This window comes from Microtus pennsylvanicus, chromosome 12, assembly GCF_037038515.1.
Source record: "Microtus pennsylvanicus isolate mMicPen1 chromosome 12, mMicPen1.hap1, whole genome shotgun sequence".
NCBI classification, from domain to species: domain Eukaryota; kingdom Metazoa; phylum Chordata; class Mammalia; order Rodentia; family Cricetidae; genus Microtus; species Microtus pennsylvanicus.
Window position 1 is genome coordinate 25,954,999 of NC_134590.1, and position 20,562 is coordinate 25,975,560.

Genomic DNA, 20,562 nt, shown 5'->3' on the forward strand with positions numbered 1-20,562 from the left:
ACCTAAAATGCACTTCATTTCTGCAAACTGATGATATGTCTATTACATCAAGAGACCAGAGCCCTGAAAATGTCTGTGACTTTCATCACTGTGACAGGTACTCGAGGGAAACAATTTCAAGGAGGGAAAACTGATTTCTAACTTGAAATTTTCGAAGCTTCAGCCTGTGATGGCAGTGCAGAAAGCAAACAGAAACAAGAGAAGGCGCTCAGGACAAGCTGGAGCTCCCAAGAACACAGGCCAGCCGACCTCCTCCAATAAAGCTCTCTTGGAAGATTCCCACCACATCTCAGGGATGCCATCACTGAATCCATAAGGGATACATTTCTAGGTCAGCACCCTCAGGAGCTGATCACTTCGTTGTTGTTGTTTGCTCGTTTTTTCAAGACAGGGCTTCTCTGCGTAATAGCCCTGGCTGTCCTGGAACTTGCTTTGTAGACCAGACCGGCCTTGAACTCACTGAGATCCACCTGCTTCTGCCTCCTGTGTGCTGGGATTAAAAGCGTGTGCCACCACTGCCCAGTGCTGATCACTTCTTAAAAGCCCATGACCTGGAAATTAAACTTTTAACAAGCAAGTCTTAGAAGGAATAGTTCATATGTCAATCAGAGCAGCACACAAATGAAAACTTAGGTGTGGAAGAAGGGTAGACATATGGGGGAAAAATGGATGAGACAATACGCTAAGAGACTAACAAAGCCACCACAGCTATAGTGTTAGTGCTGGGGAGCTTGTTTGAATACTGGTTTACATAGTTGTCTTCTTAACAAGCACTGTCTCATCCCATCACACAGCAACCTTAGGCAGCTGCTAATACTGGCATCTGCATCTTACACACGGGCTTCATGACTTACTAAAAGTCATCAAGCCCTAGCACCTTGGCTTGAACTCTGTGGATTAAAGTGACTGTGAACTGTGCAGACCACCACGAAAGCCAGCCCTGAAGTACAAGGGCACCTTACAGATACTATTCAGATAATGATCAGTTAAACTTTGTGAGGGCATCATTTCCAGGGTCCTCAAAGGCCAATTGAATCAACTTTCTAAATGGGGGACAGATTTCCTCTCCCCTAAAATGTCTGTGGTCGTTGCCATAGGAATGTATCCACGACTACCAAACTCCACTTTTCAAAGCAACTCATTGCATGGCTGATCATCTCTGGTCAAAAGAGCTTCTTTTGTGCAGCTGAAGTCTGCTTCCCCTTAAGTGTGCATAATTTGTTCTGAGCATACACATGATGGCCCTTCAGAATAACAGCCTAATCTTCAGTTTTTCCTCATGGGCCCTAAAGCTGTTATTTATCTGGCTATTATTCTCTGGAGTAGAGACCCTCCAGTTTCTTAGTCTTCTTCAACTAACTGGAGAGTTCCCAACTACCTCTCCCTCAGAAAGGGAGCATGTCCAGTATCACACAGAATCAAAGGTAAACGATGGGCCTGACTCTGGGAGGCATAAGAACCATGGCCACTCTGGGGCCTGTCAGTGTGACCTGGAATGCATCCACTGTGGTGAAAATGGGAGGACAGCTCAGCTCTTTCTAGAGTGATCCGAGTCTTAGACTCCCAGTGAAGGGCAACATAACTTTTCACATGGCAGAAGAAATTGGGTAAAGAACCAAATACAAGGCAAGGGGCAAGGAGTCATTTAAAAGACACGAGACCCTAAGAGGCAGCAGAGAAACAGTAGTTCTCAGGATGATATCCTTGGGAGAAGCATGCACTTTGATTTCACCAGTATCCGGTCTCTTGGGCTCATGAACCGTTCTTTTCTTTTTAGAACCCTGTTCATCATGATGCAGTAGGGTCTGATTAATCTCAGCGATTTATATCCCTTAAATAAAAAAATATTATGGTTATGTGTTTTTATGAGCACAGATCAGAACTATATTTCTAGTCATAGTTAATATAAAGTAAGGCCCATGTATAAATCCCAAGGAAGGTTATCATAAATACACTTTAGTACCACTTCAAGAATACTTTTATTCACATTAAATGTCAGTGCCTATGAACTCTCTCATGAAAACATGCAGTGTTTGGGATTGAATGCAGTTTTCTTCCACTATTTGAAAATCCTGCAAAGTCCTTTTTCCCTAAGTGCTGTAAGGGTGACGGGTCAACACTGACATCAAAGTAGTCAGGGTAACCAATATTGGCTGAGTTTCTGCTTGTTAGGGTCTGGACAATAAACAGCTAAGAATTGCCAGCCCTGGACAAACCTCAGAATGACTGCAGACTGCATTGCTCTCCATCACACCTCAGAATGCCAATGGAGACTCTGAGCTCCTGTCTCCTCCCGCCCTATATTCTGCTCTAGTGATGGGATTAAAGGCATGCACCACCACTGCCAAGCCTCTATGGCTAACTAGTGTGGCTGCTAACCACTGCCTGGCATATATGCTGGCTAGTGTGACTAGCTTTCCACTCTGATCTTCAGGCAAGCTTAATTTATTAAAACAAAAATAAAATCACTATATTTCCCCCCTTTGGGTCTAAAATAAAAAGGCTATAACTAATATATGAAAAACTATATACAATAAGTTCAATGACTATATACAATATATACAGGCAATAAGTGCATCAACAATGTTTAATCCATTGCATTTGACAAATTCAGAGAAAATACTGCATCCTACCTTGGTGAGTCCAAAGTCTTATACCTAATTTATTTTCTATCATAACTTGCATTACTATGCAAAACTATCTTTTGATAGCTCTCAAACTTACATACTTTACAATTCTTTAGTGAATTTCTTTTCACGTAAACAAGGAAAGCTATGACTCTCTAGTCTTCAACTACCTCAGAGAAGGAAACAAGAGCAACTGAGTAAGCAGGAAGTGAGAGCAAGCAACTCCCAAAAAATATGAGAAATGACAAAACAGAGGGCTGCCTGGACAGTCACCTGAGGTTCCTCTGAAATATTGGGGCATTTCTTTGAGATATCAGCAGCTGTTGTGCCCTGAATGGCTGGTGACTGTACTTTATAAACTCTTCTAATATTTTCCCCAGAAACATACATTAATTTATGGGTTGTTTCTAAGATTGGGGGAGTGTTAATCTGAGTATTCCATTGCTGTAACAAATCATGTTCCCACAAATTCATTGCTATGTTAGCAACATATGATTTTAATATTCCGTTCTGTCCTTCTAGCCCTATCCATTTGACCCATCTCATACTCTGTTTCACCTGAGATAATGTTCCAGTCCCTAAAAGATGAACATTTATGTCCTAAAGAGGTCAATTTGGATGCCAACATTCTGGCAAATTATTGTTACATCCACACCTATCTTCTAGACCTTCAATGACAACATCCAGTTATTCATATTTTTAATTTTGATCTTTATTCATTTATAGATGTTTGCCAAAATACTCGTTTTATGGTTTGTCCTGAATTTTTTGTTCTCTCTTCTAGAGCTGTTCTATTATCTAGAACAGTATGGTTTCTTTCAATAGGCATTAGGTTCTTTAATTGCTCTGGAAAGGGGTTTCCTCTACGATGGCAGAAAATGACTGAACCAGATTTGGCATTGGGGCCTGCAAAGGCCCCTCCTCAAGGAATTTCCTGAAGGCAAAGTTTTACCTTGAATGTCTGTTATTGGACTACATTCATTAGCCCAATGCCTGCCTTTGCCACACCTTCTGCATAATCCAGAAGGGAAGGGCATTCTGTTTGGATTATTCTTAGAATAAACATTATTTCTAGGAAGACCCTGTTTACAATGCCTTTTAAGGTGACCTTGTTTGTGCCACAATTATAATACTTGACATTTTGATTTTTCCTCAAATCTCTCCTATCCAAGCATCATTCAATACTGATTGCATCTTGGATCCATTCCTCCAAGGGCAGTGACCTTGCCTTTAAAGGCCTAGTTATCCTTTTGTATTGAGAATTGACATTTTTCAAAAGTTAGAAAATCAATTACTATTTGTCTAGCTTCTAAATTTGGTATCATTCTATTTACTGCTTAAATCAATCTTTGTAAGAAACCTGTGAAGGCTTCCCTTGGACCCTGTATAACTTTAGTAAATGACTCTTACTTCTCCAATTCTGTCCCAAACATTCAAAGCTGCTGTGTGGCATAAAGCCAGGGCATGGTCATCATATAAACATAACCTTTCTATAGTAATATAATCTTCTCTAAGAAGATAATATTGGGAGATTTTCATACCTCTAGCTTTACTTTATTGATCAATAGTCTTAGCCTGTTGAAAGGAGGCCATTTGTTTGTCCTGGCCGCCCAGAACTGAAAAAATCAGACAGAAACTGTATTAATTAAACCACTGCTTGGCCCATTAGCTCTAGCTTCTTATTGTCTAACTCTTACATATTAATTTAACCCATCTCCATTACTCTGTGCATCACCACAAGATCGTGGCCTACCAGCAAGGTTTCAGCATGTCTGTCTCCAGAGGTGGCTCCATGGCTTCTCTCTTTACTCCTTCTCCTTTCTCCCAGCATTCAGGTTAGTTTTCCCCACCTGTGTTCTGCCCTGCTATAGGCTCAAGCCAGCTTTCCTTATTAACCAATGGTATTCTCAGCACACAGAGGGGATTCACACATCATTAGCCCCTTCTCTGAAACACATACTCCACTGTAATTGTGAACTAGCCTCTAAAACAGCTTTAACCAAGTCTTCTAGTCTTTACAGATAATTTTATTACAAACTGACCATGAGTTTAACATTTGCTTCACAAAAGGTGAATGTGTGCCTTATGAGACCATCATTTCCTTGAATTTCCTTAAGTCTAAAATTGGCACAGGAATCCAATTAGCTCGTACAGAGTCTCTATCATTTGGCAATTCCTGTAAGGTTACTAGATATACTAAGGTTGGTTGTTTGAAAACCTTAGGCTGTTCCTCTCTATAATGTAATGCTGAAATTGGTTCTCCATTAAATTCTTCTGAATATCTCTATGATCTGTTTTATTAAGTTTTTCTAAGGTCTGTATCTTGGCAGTCAAACCAAATAGCTTTTCAAGAGATAAACCAAGCATTATCAAAACGGCAATGATATTATTTACTATTATCAAATGATAATAGTATGCCAATCCCAGTTGACTATCACTTCATTTAATGTGTCACCTTTAAACCATGCATTACATAATCATGCAGACACCTAACTTTATCTATTGTAATAGTGTTTCCCATTTTTCAATGTGGGAATAAAGCTCTTTTAACTAATTTCTCCCTTAAAGATTCCCAATTTTCCCACCAAACCTTCTGCCAATGATGATGAAGGTGTGAAGTTTATTGTTGCTGTAGAGAACAGTAAAAGCCTGACTGGATTTCAAGGCAGCTACCTAGTTTGGCAGCAGCCTGAGAAGGGTGTTCAGGGAAAGCCCACCAGGAGAGAAGAAAACCTAGCCAGTAGGGTGGTGACTCTGGCCGTGTGGTAGCTCTGGCCTATGCCAGTGGCTGTAAAGCCACAGGAAATGACTTTTTCTGTGAATTTGTACCCCAAAAGTTGGGTGCCAGATGTAGCACAAATAATAAAAACCCAGAGACAGATATTGGGGTTCAAGCTGAAGATCAGAAAAGCAAAGCAGCCAAGCCTCTAGAGAGTTCTTACCTCTACTAAGGCTCAGACAAAGAGGCCATCCTACGCTCAGTGTGACTGCAGACTACAATGCTCTCCACCAAACTTCAGACTGCCCATGGAGAGATCCTAAGCTCATCTTCTCCATTTTTTTCTCTAGTGCTGGACTAAAGGTGTGCAGCACCTGCCCAGCTTCTATGGCCAACTAGTGTGGCTGCTGGTTACAGGCATGTGCCACCACTGCCTGGACTTTATGGCTGACTAGTGTGGCTAACTTTGCACTCTGATCCTCAGAAAAGCTTCATTTATTAAAACACAAAATTAATATCACTATGGACCTCTTTCACTTGGGATCCTCCATAAATTTGAATCATCCCACAGGCTTCTCTTAAACATATACTGCATTGGTTGTTGTACTGGGTAAGAACTATGTGCAGGACACATTTTCTTTTCTTCCAGGGCCAATTTCCTCACAAGAATTCCCAGCGCGAGTATGCCACTTACAGCAAGGCAGCAAATTAACGCAGGGCAGGAGGGCAGGCTGGGCTCCAGTCGCCTGGAACCTCACTGAAAACAGACTGTGGCTATGTCAAACACTGCAGGCACCACTAAGGACATCCTTGCTTTTTCCTTTCCAAGAACTAGTGCCTGTTTATGTTTTACTTTTTAACTCAATACTTAATAAGCAGTTAAGTGCAATAGTTAATGATTCCATGAAGCAGTTGACCCTCGCTGCCAAGCTGGTGATGAACAAGTCAGCATGTCTCAAACTGATAGCATCATGAGGGATGAGAACAGGTGCTTGATAGGGTGGCAGGGCAATGAAAATGAAAGGGACCAGGAAAAGCTGCTGGAAATTAAATGCAGACCAGAGCGCAGCCCACCAGCTTCCCCATCTCCTGATTACTCTTCCTCTAGGCAACTAGGAAAGAGACCTACCTTCTAGATCCACACTGCAGAAGTCCAGATGGCAGGGATGCCAGCTGTGACGGTCTCAAGTCACCTTCTCAAGCATTTCTACTGCCCACAGATTGGAATGGCTTCATCTTGCTTGTTAGGTCCGTGCCTCTAGCACCTGTTTCCATGCACTCCTCTGCCCTGTTCACTCATCCTACCATCTTCTGACTCTTCTCTTAACAGTGAGGACTGCCCCAAACACAGAAGCTTAGCACTCATTTAGGCAAGTGAGCACTATTAGCACAATATACTGCTAAAATTCTACGTGTTCTTTGGTATAAGGCCTCACAATTAGTTTTGATACACAGCTTCTTGCTTTTATGTGCAACAAGTATAAAACCTAAGGATATTACCAAATATCAACTTTAAAAAACTTTTTTATTTAATATACAGAGCCACATAATCCTCAAAATCCAGGCTGGTAACCGACTACCTCTTCAGCTCCCCTGCCCATGTGACACGAGCTAAATAAGGGACAAACAATACTGTATATGCTTTCGGAGTTCCATGATTTGTTAGCAACCGGTGAGAAGTGAGCGCGGACGAACTCCCTCTGTTCCTCTCAGGAGAGCCGCTGCAAACACTAGAAGCTGACAATTAAGGGAAATGTCCCGCCCAGCACTGTGAAGCGAGTGCTGAAGGCATTTCATGATGAGATAAATGCTTACATAAGTACATCACCAGGAGATCAAGTAGAACTGACCCCCAGGCTGCGCTCTGCACTCAGGACCTGGGGCAGAGCACCAGTTATCTGACATTTAGTCACACACAAATGCTCGAGTCTGCCTTCTCAAAGCACTTGCTCTATTTTCTAAGGTAGTGTTGGTGTACTGAGAGTGTGTTCATTTCTTCTTGTTCTTCCATCAGGATTGTTTAGTGAGACTGTGCAATGCTGGAGCAATAGTCCAGAATGTCCTGAATAGTGAACTCCATTGTGACTCCAGACCCAGGATAGCAGCGAGCTATCAAGCCCTCGAAGTGCTTGTATTGGCGTATAAATTCGTCTTGCATGGAGTGCCACACCACCTATCGCAAAACAGAAAGTGAAAGCCAAGAACTGTGAGGGGAAATGGTTACATTATCACACACAGAGAACAGACTGTAAGAGGGAATCTAGAATTTGCTACAGCATGGTAGTTAAGAAAATGCATTCTGAAGCCAGCATCCTTAGTCCTTCTACTTCTAAGACTTGTGACCTCAAGTTCCTATCTGTAAACAAGGTGTGGCTAACAACACTTCTTCCTCCTAGGGAATAAGCAGAGTTCTTAGGACATCTCTGCCATATGCAAGCACCCGGCATGCTTTAGCTGGTATTTCACAGACTCTACACCCACAATAGATGTAGCTCTGCACAATTATGTGTGGAACGAAGACCATCATTCAAGAAGTGCAACACTTAACACTTCAGGTCCATTTCAGACAAAGTTAATTTTTTTCTTTAACAAAAATTGATGGCATAAATATTGCTTGATACTGGGGAAGGAAAGCAAGGATGATCCAGACAATTACCTGATTCACAACCTCGCCATGGAGGTGGACATGCAGGTAATTTCAAGACAGAATTCCATACACGCAATGATTCAAGGCTTAAATTGAATTAAATTTATCTGCATCAGCACTATGCAATTTAAGTCTTCTAAGGACCAGGGGAGGATGGGAACTATGATCATATCCCAGCATGACAACTGAGGGTTTTCCGGTGAGCCTTCTAAATCCTCCATTCCTGTCTTAAGACCAGTCACTGTCTCCCACGGTATTTGTTACACTGTTTGCTTTTAATCATTTGGCTCGTGCTGTTTTCCACTGAGAACCACACTGGCCACTCATTAGCACGCTGCTCTACTCTGGGAAGCAAACACAAATGCGGCATCATGGTGAGCATGTCTATGGTGTCTATGATGCTGAAACTAGCTATTCTCCCCAGCCCCGAGTCTTCTGGCATAGTTTATAAAGGATATAGCTTAAATTGGTTCAACTCCAGCCCCACTGCTCGTGAACGAGGCTTGCTGCCGTGCTACTCCATCTCTCTGAGCACTCATTCTTGCTGTCTATAAAATGCCAGTGCCCATGAGAGAGGCTTCAGGTCTGAAATAAGGAAATCTGAAGCTCAGAAGGCAAGTAACTTGCCCTAAATTGCAGCTTCATCTGGATCCGGATTACAGATCCATTTCTAGCTCCAACCTCACTCAGTGCCCCTGCACCATACTGAGCAAAGCCACATTCACTAAGCATAGACTTTAAGACAAAACCCCAGTTAAACACAAACAATAAAGCAGAAATAATTACATAAGGACCTTTCTTCCTTACAATCATCACCCTGACCTGTGCTTAATAGAACTTTCATTTGTCTTTTACTTTTTGTCTCACTTTTTGGAGGCAGGGTGCAGCTCAGGTTGGCTTGAGCTCACTATGAAGCCTAGGATGACCTTGTGTCCTTGCGCGTTAACCCCCAAGTGCTGTGCGGCAGCACACTCAGCTGTGGCACTGCCGAGGCACTAAAACAGAGCATGTGTAGCGCCTGTGGAGAGAAGCCCGAGTCTGTGAAGCCAGGGGATGCACATACCTGCAGTAAGTTCTCCTCTTCACATAAGTGCTTATCAACCTTCTTGTAGAGGTTATCCAGACCCTTCTTCACCTCCTTGCCAGGATATTCTTTAATGACTTTGCGAAGCTCTTGCTTGTTGAATGCAAGCTGGTAGCTCACTTCCTCCTCCCGTATGCCCTGTGCTACTCGGGCTTCAACGCCTTCAAAGAAATGCTTCAAGGAAACGAAAACGAATAATGGCTAAGGACGTCTTACACTATCACCTGAACTTCGTAAAAACCAGGCTTTTATGTAAGTGCAGAGAAGCTAAAATAACTACCATTTATTACCATGGTACTCAGATTCTTTTCTGTTTCTGTAATGTGAGTATGCAGAAAATAATCTCATGCGCTGCATTTGCTTCATTTTCTATTTAATATGTTTATAGACTTAGGGTTTTTCTCTCTCTTTCAGCCTTCTGCAAGTTGGGATGGGATTATAAACACAAACCATTACACCCAACAAAACAATCATTTCTTAATTTTATCATTCATCATTTGCTCAGGGAAATGACTCAAGTCAAAAAAGAATGACAATGTACAAAATAATATTTTTATCTTATGTGTTATATATGTATGTGTGTGCATGGGGTGGGGGGTGAAGGCCAGAGGTTGACATCTGGTTGTCTTCCTCAATTGCCTTTCTACTTTACTTTTTGAAGCAAGATCTCTCACCGAGCCTGGAACTTACTGTTTAGGCTACATTTGTAGGTCAGTGAGGACTCAGGACTTGCCTGTCTCTGTGTCCCCGAGCTGGGATTACAGCATACTTTTACGAGGACATTAGAAACTCAGCAAGTGTTTTACCCCAAACCTATTCTCCTTTTCTTTTACTTTTCTTTTCTGTCTTCCTCTCTCTCCCCACGCACTCTCTCCCTCCCAAAGAAAGGGTTTTTCCATGTTGCCCTGGTGATTTTAGAACCTGCTATGTAGACCGAGCTGGCTTTGAATTCAGAGATTCATCTGCCTCTGCCTCCCAAGGGCTGGAATAAAAGGCATGTGCCACCATGCCTGACCTTGTTCTTTTATCTTGACCAAGTTTTTGAAAACTTCCCCTGAACTACGTAAAACTTGGCCATTTATGAAGAAAAAGATGGGAAGAGTTCAGTCAAGGTTTCCCCTCAAGTTCACTTTGTTTCTGTATTTGTAAAATGGGATAACAGTACCTTAGCTCATATGATTGTTCTATGTATGTATTATTTACTTTGAGACCAAGTTCTGCCCATGCAGGATTGAACATAATTCTTGTCTCAGCCTTCGAGGCAGTGAGGACTATAGGAGTGTCTTCCACACCTGGGTGTATCACCATTTATAGGAATTAAAGGAAACTACACACACAGAACATCTGTTAATGTCTGGTACACGGGCAGCTTCAATAACCAAGCCTTCATCCTCATTCTCCTGTGTCAGTACACAGAACATCTGTATGCTATCAGATCAAAAGCAGGAAAGACCAAATGAAAATCTACTCACGTTTAGTTTCTCAAGAGGCTGTCCTAAGGAGTAAATGACATAAGACTGGAGGTGATCAGTGTACTTCTGCTTGGCTTCCTTCTTCTCAGCTTCTAGACATGAGATTTTCAGTCGAGAAAGAGTTGCAAAAATATGGTGGAAGTTTTCCATCATAACTACATCCCTGGGGGTCTTCTGGCTTTCATTTGCTACTTTCTCCACTAAAATCAAAGCAGAAAAGAAATGAAAAATTCTCTGATATGAGTCAAATAGTTCAGGACTAACACAATATTCTGCATTGCAAAGTCTTCAGAGCCTCCTGAAACAACCATCTCCAAACAATACCGTGCACATGTGGAAATTCAGTATGGAATAAAAGTAACTTTTCAAATCAGTAGAGGAATTATGAACTATAGCTGCTATGTTAGGGCAGCCAGATGATTAATATCATGGCTAGATTCTAAAATGTTCAATTACTTAAATATGAAAAGCAATAACAGGATCATGAGGATCAAGAAAAATATACCGAGTTAAAAATCAAGTTTTGTGATAGCATGACCTTCTAAGAACGACCCAAAAACAAGAGCTAAAAACTCCTACATGGACACCATGAGCAAAATCACAACGTACAATAAAGTGGGTGAGATCATTTGGTGCCTACTGGTATGGCAAGGGGTAAACTGACAATAGGGAGTAATAGCTAGCACTTGTAGAGTATACATTCCACCAGATACTCAGAGCATTAAACTCTCTGCACCATAATTTGGCAAAATCTTGATATATACATAAACCTTTTAATCACCAATTTCATTTCTAGCTGGAAAGAAACTAAAACATACTAAAGGCATATTCAGTAAGTAAATAGTGGTATATAGAAGACCACATGGCCATTAAAATAATTATAGTTACAATAATGGTTAGTACAGTCAGCATGACAGGATCTAGATATGAGAGATGGGCCTTGGGGCATGGCTGTGGGGGACGATCCTGATTACATTAACTGAGGTGGGAGACACGCCCACTGTGGGTGGGACAATTTCCTAGCCAGAGGACTGCAAACACTAACACCAGCATTCACTGCTACCTTCTTATGACTACTTCCAGCTTTGCTGACTTAACTTCTCTGTCATGATGCACTGTACCTTGGACTGTGATGTGAATCAAATCTTTCTTAAGTTGCCTTTTTATCAAAGTATTTTATCAAAGCAACAGAAAAAATAAAAACAAGACAGAAATCTATATTAATGGATAAGGAAAGATAATAGGTTTATGGAGTTAAGCAGTTTCCAGGGTATGGAATAGTATTCTAAAGTCGATTACAAAACCATACATATTTTATTCATTTCATCTGATTCTAAAATAAAACATGCTCATATGCACTCACAAAAAATAGAAAATAGCCTTTTAAATCATGGGAATGATTATTTGTAAGATTTGATGTTTCTACTTCCAAACTTTTCCATGCCCCTCTCCTCTTTCACTTCCTGTTCAATTTTTGCTTTTGAAATCACTGAGTGTAAGTAATCAGACAATTTCAAATAAACATGTCCAAAAATGTTCCCAATTTAGTGGGCTTTCAGACAGACCAGCTCATACCGAAACTCCCTGAGTAACAGATAAAAAACTGCAGCCTAAGTGAACTGACTTGTAAGCACTACACAGACATCCTTGCCTAGCACCCAGAACCCTTATTAAAATGCAAACGTCATTTTTTACATTTTAAAAAACTCTTCAATTTCGTATAGTGATAAGGCCTGGGAGCCTGGTCCAAGAGTGGCTCTTGTGTCAGTTCATGTGCTGCTTAGCTTTCCCATTTCACAGATGCTCAGTTTCAGGAAGCCCACAGGGACTGCAGTCTACTAAAAACAGTGAGCACGTCTGCACCCAGCTTCAGAATTACTCAGGAACAACAGAAAGAGCCACAATGGTCTTTAGAACAAACCATAAAAATTCACCATTAACAAACACTCCTCTGATTAGTTTGGTGTATGCTTTGTCCAGATCGCCACGACGTTCAGCATTTTTGAAGATTGATTCTGCAAGTCCAGCAAATTCTTCAAATTCAGCAACAAATGGAAGAATTCCTACTTTACTTTTCTTCGAGATCTTTACTTCTTCCATTTGCCTTATTTGGTTACTCTAAAATAAGGCAGAGAGCAAGGGGAGAAAAAGCCAAGCAACTTAGAGACCACAGATAACCAAATGCACACACAGTGCACAGAGCACTGCAGAAGCTTGCTTAGAACTTCAACAAGGTAACAAAGGAAAGCGATTCTCTAGATAGAAACATTCTATACTGCACTGCATTCAGAAAATAAAAGCAAGGAAAACAATTAAACTTATTTAAAAGATGATTCAGTCAAGGATTTTGAGCTTCAAGTCTGTATTACAACTAGAATCAGTCTGTCATTCTATCGTTCATAAAGGACAGGGACAAGACAGGTGTCCAATAAGGCTATAGCAGAGCCAAGGCCAAGGCATGGAGGATGCCCCTAGTTTATTTCTGGTTGGTGGCCAAACAGCTAAGTCTGAAAAGTATAACCACTTCCAAACTAGTACTAAACTGCTCTCTAAAACTTTTATTTAGACAAATTCTCTAGAGGTGTGGGTACAAGACCAGAGAAGGGTGACACAAGTCTATTGTGGACTTTCATTTCATCCAGCCATCAGGATACAGAAAGATCTACTGATTTAAGTATGACTCTACATACTTCTCTACTCACACAGACAAATCAATTTCTACCTAAAATTTCAGTCTTGAGATATGGGAACATAAGCTGAAAAATCACATATTATATGGGTTAGACAGTAATTTCTAGACTGCAGGCACTGGTGTAAAAAGCTCTGAGAACTCTGTCTACTACTTGGGTTTATGGTTCCGAATGCTCCACCTCGTCAGCACTAACAAACATTAGGAGGTGGCATTAGGATGGAGGGATGAAGAGAGCAGTAGAGGACTATGGGGTCACTTATTAACTGCTGACTCAGGGAAATAACTCCACCTCTTGAACACCAGCATCGCCTCCTGAGGTGCTGGTAACCTGAGGGTCACATGACTCAGGAAGGTATTGCTGGCATCACCTCCCCCAAGAAGGTGGTAATGTGAGGGTCAGATGCGTCTGTGCACTCTCAGGCCTGAGCTAGACTGCTGTGAATTACTCAGGCTATCAGGTATGACACACTTTTCCTCTGCCAGACCATGTGCTGATAAAAGCACCAGGACCTCATGTTCTGACTTCCAGGGTCACTCACTCTGTTATCTCAGCCTTTGTTAGCTCTTCCTTTTCCTCCCAAATGTCTTCCTACAGTAAGAAGCTCCTAGTTACCAACACTTCTGGAGAGGGATGTGCTGTCTGTGTGATGCTAGGGAATGAGGCTCTAGCCTTACACATGCCAAGCACACCATGTACCACTGAAATACTACATGTACCACTGAAATCTAGACAGTGCTTAAGCATAAAGCATGGAATGATTTTAATTGTCCTTAATATTTTCACCTGCCATTATTCTATGGATACTTAAGAACTAGATATAACTTAAAGGCTATATAGTAGATATATTCAAATGATAAAACTCCAAAAGTACATTAACAAAATGAAAATGTTTTAAAGAACCAGGCTTATTTGTTCCTGCAAACTGTAAAAGTCTAACAGGTAACAATAAAGCTACTTGTATTGTTTTTATTTTATGAGGAACATGATGATTGCTAGATGTTATTAGCAACAGGTTTCTCTGTACAGCTCTGTATACCAGGCTGGTCTAAAACTCAGAGATCCACCTGCCTCTGTCTTTGAGTGCTGGGACTGAAGGCATGTGCCATCATGCCCACCCAGCAGCAACTGATTCTTAAAAAAAGATAGCAGTATGACTTTGCATACTATTAATTAAAATGAATTATAATCATTTAAACTATCTATTAAAATAAATCAATTTTACTAGAATATATGAAAATAACAACAAATCCAGATGCCTTTCAATTGTTTCATTAAACCAAATGTCGCAGATCAGTAAACTGAGTCATCAGGGTCCCACTGGGTCACTCGGGCAGAAGCTGTCCCTATGCATGTGCCTGTCTCAAACACTCCAACTTATTCTGTTCAAATGGACTGCTGCCAATTCCCTACCTCACAGCTCTAGACCCTAGATTAAACAAATTAGCCATTTTACATAATGACTTGTTCTTGAGTTAATCTTAACAGCTTACAATGCATTTGTCAAAGTTCCTCTTCACAGTCACCAAAACGTTTCCCAATGTGGTACTTAGGAAAGAAGCAGGGTCCACGTTCTGTGCAGTCCACACATGGTGACTCATTTTGACTAACATGTAAAGGGAGTTAAAGCTATCAATTTTGTCTCCTAATGCAATTAAGTTGTTCAGTTCTGGTTCAATGCAGCGAAATATTTTAATCATCATTTGGCGAATCATATCTTTCCTGTTCAGAAAGTAAGAAAAGTAGTTAATTAATATAAACCTCAGGTAAATCAACCTTTAAATGTAACTGTAGTTTAGTATATAAAAATATAGCTAAAAATTGGTACTGTAGCTGAAAACGTCAAACTATGATGAACTATTCTATAGCAGTTCTGAATATAAAACTAGCCAATTGCTTGCTTCATTTGTAAAGCTGGGCACTGAACTGTGCTTTTCTATCTCTAAGAAATCCACTACTATCTACCAGCAAACACTAGCACGGACTCATCCATCTGTGATTTCCAGACAGGACAGTTCAAGATGAGGCCTATAATAGGACCATCAACAGGACAGTGAGCACGTGTGATGACTAGCATTGACTGCCACCTGGACAGGATCCAGAACCTCCCGGGAAACATGCCTCCATGTGTATCCGTGAGAAATTATCTATGCTAGACGGCTTCTGGACATGCCCAAGGGATGACCTGGATAAGGTGAGTTGAGGTGGGGAGACCTGCCTACTGTGAGTGGCACTATTCCCTGGGCTGGCTTCTGGATTGTATAACAAGGAGAAAGTGTGCTCTCTTCTACTGATAGAACATGACCACATGCTTCAAGTTCCTGCTGCCTCACTTCCCCACCTTAACTATGGGACAAAATAAACCCTTCGCTTTTACAGGGCTTTTCATCATCATAGCAAGAGCAACACAACTGGAACAGCACACAACCAGCAGGTTGCTGAGAATTATGTGGCTATTTCCATTAGCAACACTTTCTTCCGCCTCAATCCAAGTTTACCTTTTCCATTACAAACAACAGATAATAATAAAGACATACTCAGATGAAACAGGTGGCAGTGTGCCAGAACTATGCTGTCGTGATAATGAACCACCATCCACGTCTTCTGCTTCAGTCTGCAAAAATAGTGACAAATTTACATACAAAAAGTCTGCTACATGTTAAAACACCTACAAGAAAATACTTTATGGAAAACAGTAATATTTTCACTACTATTAAAGTAAAATATACATTATTTAAGAAAGCTTCATGAAATGTGTTCTTATATTTAAAAATATTAAACTGTTGCGTGGGTGTGTATGCACACACATGTGAAGTGTCACAGAGCAAGAATGGAGGACAGAGGACAATGTGGTGGAGGCTGTTCTTTCAGTTCACTCTTACGTGGGCTCTGGGGATTGAATTCAGATCATGAGGTTTGCTCAGCAAGCACTTTATCCACTGACCCATCTCACCAACCCCCAAGGACTAATATAGGGTAAAAAAATTAGTTATCTTTATTTATGTGTACATGTGGTATGGTTGTGAAGAAAAGAGGACATGAGACCAGGAATGTACTCAGATGTAAAGGGAGTTTGCCACAAAAAAACAAAACAAACAAAAAAAGGAAAACATCCAACAACTTTAGAATGAAAACTTCAGCATTAAAAAATGTTGTGGGGCTGGAAGATGGCTCAGCAGTTGGGAGCACTGCCTGCTCTTCCAAAGGACTCAGGTTGGATTCCCAGCACCCCACTCCCCCCATGACAGCTCACAACCTGTAACTCCAGGTCCAGGGCGTCCTACGCCCTCTTCTGGCTTCCCTGGGCAATGTACACACGTGGGGCACACACAAACATGCAGACAAAACATGCACAGAGATAAAATAAAAATAATAAAAAATAAATATATAAATGTTATCATAAATTCTTTCTGAAGCATAGCAAGCAACACTCCTACTACGAGGAATGGACTCCCAGTAGTAACAAATTTCTCACTCATCTCATGATGGCTTTGCATACGCTGGCTGCCTGAGGGATAACTTTTTGAGATGACTCTCATTTGAATTGTGATTTTCCAGAAACTCTCTCATTTCATCCTCTTACACTTATGCCCTGAAGGGGCTGAGGCTGAGGAGGAATTGCTATATTCGTATTACGGGAGCAGAGTCTGGGGATTAGGGCACCAGCTACAGTGCACATGTACACTTGCAAGGACACAAGACAAAATCGGACTCAAAGCTGATGCCCCCATCTCCCTCTGTACAGCATTATCTCTTAGGTTGTGTTTTTCTTTGGGAACACTAAAATAAAATTGGTAGGATTTTTGGTCTTTTAGATCTTATACTCTGCATCCCAGGCTAGCTTAGAACTCATATAATCCTCTCACCTAAATTTCCCAAGCTTGAATTATAGACATGCGTGACCACATCCTGCTTAAAATTGCTTTTTGAATGATGTTCTCTACAGAACAAAGGCAGACATTTCCTTCTTTGTTAGGATAGAGGTTGTTGGTTTAAGACATTCTGGAATACTAGAAATCCAAACTCCCAACTACTTTCCTGTTTTCAGTATTCTGTGAATAACAAGAATACTTAAAGATTGGTTTATTGCAAATCTTTCCTTTTCAGTTTGGATACTGAAATTGTGAACACATAATAATTGTAACGAGGTTAATTATGTTACAGACTATAAACACTGTTCAAATAAACGTAAGCATACCATTGATGCAGACATGTTTTGATGTTGCTGTAGTTTGAAAAATTTACTTATGAAGTCCTGCTCTGCCAGACACAGTGGTTCCAGTTCACTCAGTACCTGTTCAAAGATCTGAAGGAAATCAAATGACCCAAGGATTAAAGAACTGAATTGATGCTTAAACAAATGCCACCTTTAGTTCACTCTTCAGCAAGGACACAGGTCAAAGTATGAATGATTTCCTAAGTTAGACTCCTCCAGTGTGCCAATGACAAACTTTCCCACGACTGACAGAGTAACATAATACCAAGGGGAAACAGACTGAAGAGAAGACTCCCAATCACTTCCAACACAAAAGGAAGACAAACCTTGAAACTTACTCGAGGCATGGCAGCCGACAGTGAAGCTGTTACTCCTTCTTGATTCTGTCATTCCTCAAACAACTAAGGTGTGATTTGATGTCATATTTGTAACAAGTAAATGTTAATGAAGCTCTTATGTTACTTAATTGATAAATCATATTTTAGTTGCCATTTTTGATGGGGATTTTTTTTTTCAGATTCAAATAAGAGTTGGAGGGACATGGTAATGACCTAAAAGTTGTCCCAGGAGCCTCCATCTCTGAAAACACTTAAGGTAATCACATGCTAGTGCTAAGAATTGCCTGTTATTTTACCTTATCAAATTTGGTTCTATCGGCGACATCGAGGTCTGAGGCAGACATGTTCCCCATGTCCAGCAGGGAGGATGACTGGGACCTGCGATTGCCCGAGCTCTGGACGCTCAGTTTATTCAGACTAGAAGTTGATCCAGTGAGTTTCCCAGAGCTCCCATGGAGACCTAAGAAATAACAGAACTTTGAAAGCTGTGTCTCAGGAACAAAAGACCTACAACCTGCCTAAGGGCTACCTTTTAGAGTCTCGGTCTTCTGGGACTTAGATTCTACTGCATGTTTTGTAGAATCCATGACACTCAATAATGCTGGGTCCTACTGCAGAGAATGTTGAAGGAGAGCTACATGTGTCTATGGACTAGCATGGAAAGGACCTTGCTGATGAGATAGTCTATGCTCTGCCCCATCCCATCCTAAAAATAAAGCATCTGGTGCTATCTCTAAGCTCAAGTATATGGGCAGGAACATAGATAAGGGTCATGTTAGCTGTGCTAACACTATAGTTGACAGAACTCTGTAATATTTCTAAAGAAAACCTGCAGCCAAGTATCAATCATCTCTACTTAAATACCAATCTGTGAAGTTGAACCACAAGAAACTATCAATTCCTGACATATTTTCCCATGAAAGCCAATCATTTATGATTAAACTTAGTATGTTCCTGTATCTAAAAACCTTGCTTTTCTCAGTAGGTTACTTAGCTAATGGCAGATACATGTGCATCTGATATCTTTAAAATATAATTGAAATGTGACATCACTAACCATAAAAGTAGGAGACATTTGTGCTTAGGTAGTATTTAGGAATTCATCATGGCCATGGAGAAAATGAGTAACAGCCTCCACACATTAAGGAATTAATGGTTATGCTTAAAAGAACATATAAGGTTTATTCAGAATATAAACAGTGCAACACTGAAGAAACCACCCTTCCTGAATACTGCTCTGTTAACTTGCACTATTTACTAAGGCAGAAAGGGAAAATGATGTTCTAATAAGGACAATTCAAGCTTTGACCTCATTATACAAACCATTACCAGACCTCTAAGACTTTTTTCAAGGATTTATTTTTATTACTATTTTAATTGTGCATGTGTGTGCATGTGCATGTGAGTGAGGGTGCCAGCAAAGCCAGAGGCATCGGATCCCACTGGAGCTGGGGTTACAGGTGGCTGGGAGGTACTGAGGTGGGTGCTGGGAACTGCACTCAGGTACTCTCAAAAAGCAGTATGTACTCCTAACTGCTGAGCCATCCCTCCAGTGCCCCTCTAGTAATAGTTATAGCTCTTCTAAACACAGCCTGTAACAGAAGTGCAATGTTAAGGTCTCCCATAAACCCTGACAACAAAGCTTTCAGCCCTTGCTGTGTAACTGTAACCACGTCACTTATTTCTTGGATGTACACACAACCACCATGCTGGGTTTCTTTTTCCAATACCTGGCAATTTGTTGCAATCAACATATCTGCTATTAATGTTTTCAAGACAGGTAACTAACACCTAGACATTAACAACCATGCACTGAGGGCGCCTACTAGCACAGGAAGCATACTCACTCTCCGGGTCCTGTTTGACAGCACTTTCTTTTCGAGGCAGTGTAGCTGTGATGGATTAGGTTGCAAGCATCAAAGACAAAGACAAGTTAATAAACTGCAATTTGCACAAACCATGCACAAGAGGCAGTTAGAGCTCTAGTTTAAAAGACACATGCAAAGAACTGTGAGCACTGACTAATGAGAGGTGCAAACACACGGAGAGTTGCTCTGTGACTGTTGAGAAACTATGAGAGACGTCTTACTACTCCTTTAGTGTGGGGCTTCTACTTAGATATTCAGGAAAAGTATCAGTGTTTAAACCCTCTTTAAATGAGTGGGATTGTTGTTGGCTTAGTTTGGGAAGTTGGTACACTTCCGTTTAAAAGAATGAATTCACAAGGCTTTGTTTCTTGAGAAAATGAAGCTCAAGTAATCTCCTGGAAGCCCCTGAAGGGAATCCCCACCACATTAATCTTTTACTTTATCTGTCAAAAATAATGCAAGTGGGCCTTTGAAGATAGCTTTAAAATGAGAATCAAATATGCACTGGATTCCTTGGTAACTAGCCTGTGAATACAGGACTAGGTGGGGAGACAGCAGTCAGGAGCTGTGTGTGGAAGAGTAGTGCGAGGGGCAGACTAGCTAGGGAAGTCTGAATCTATCAGACATCTGACATTTCTTTTATTCTCAACTCTACACCGTATGTATAGATCAACATTAGAGCCTAAGCCATGAACCATTCTGAACTCACACTCAGAAGTTCAGGTGAAAGGTAAGAACCAAATCATAAACTGGGACTAAAGAATAAACGATAATCTAAAAGCTGCTTAAAAACAGAGAGCAATGTGTCAACTGGCACAGTGCCAGGCCACACCTGAGGCAAAGGCCCAAGTAGAGTTTTGTCCTGGTCATTCCCATGCTAGCACTGGGATGCCAGCTTCGG

The 20,562-nt window shown here is 41.0% G+C and overlaps 1 protein-coding gene across 7 annotated transcripts in view; it reads right to left on the minus strand.

Moving 5' to 3' along the window:
- Nucleotides 1-6,852: 6,852 nt before the first annotated feature.
- The window catches only part of Exoc1 (exocyst complex component 1), a 39,251-nt gene continuing 25,541 nt past the window's right edge, over nucleotides 6,853-20,562 (minus strand). For 4 of the 7 annotated variants that reach the window (XM_075942947.1, XM_075942944.1, XM_075942946.1 and 1 more), the window contains 9 exons: nucleotides 19,641-19,685; nucleotides 18,090-18,253; nucleotides 17,438-17,545; nucleotides 15,777-15,853; nucleotides 14,733-14,961; nucleotides 12,484-12,667; nucleotides 10,550-10,749; nucleotides 9,057-9,251; nucleotides 6,853-7,519 (listed from right to left, as the gene is read on the minus strand). In XM_075942947.1, the coding sequence (XP_075799062.1) occupies nucleotides 7,367-7,519; nucleotides 9,057-9,251; nucleotides 10,550-10,749; nucleotides 12,484-12,667; nucleotides 14,733-14,961; nucleotides 15,777-15,853; nucleotides 17,438-17,545; nucleotides 18,090-18,253; nucleotides 19,641-19,685 (1,355 nt within the window). In that variant the 3' untranslated portion in view covers nucleotides 6,853-7,366. The remainder of the gene's footprint in view (nucleotides 7,520-9,056; nucleotides 9,252-10,549; nucleotides 10,750-12,483; nucleotides 12,668-14,732; nucleotides 14,962-15,776; nucleotides 15,854-17,437; nucleotides 17,546-18,089; nucleotides 18,254-19,640; nucleotides 19,686-20,562) is intronic. The other 3 variants (XM_075942950.1, XM_075942949.1, XM_075942945.1) reach the window with 1 other exon arrangement.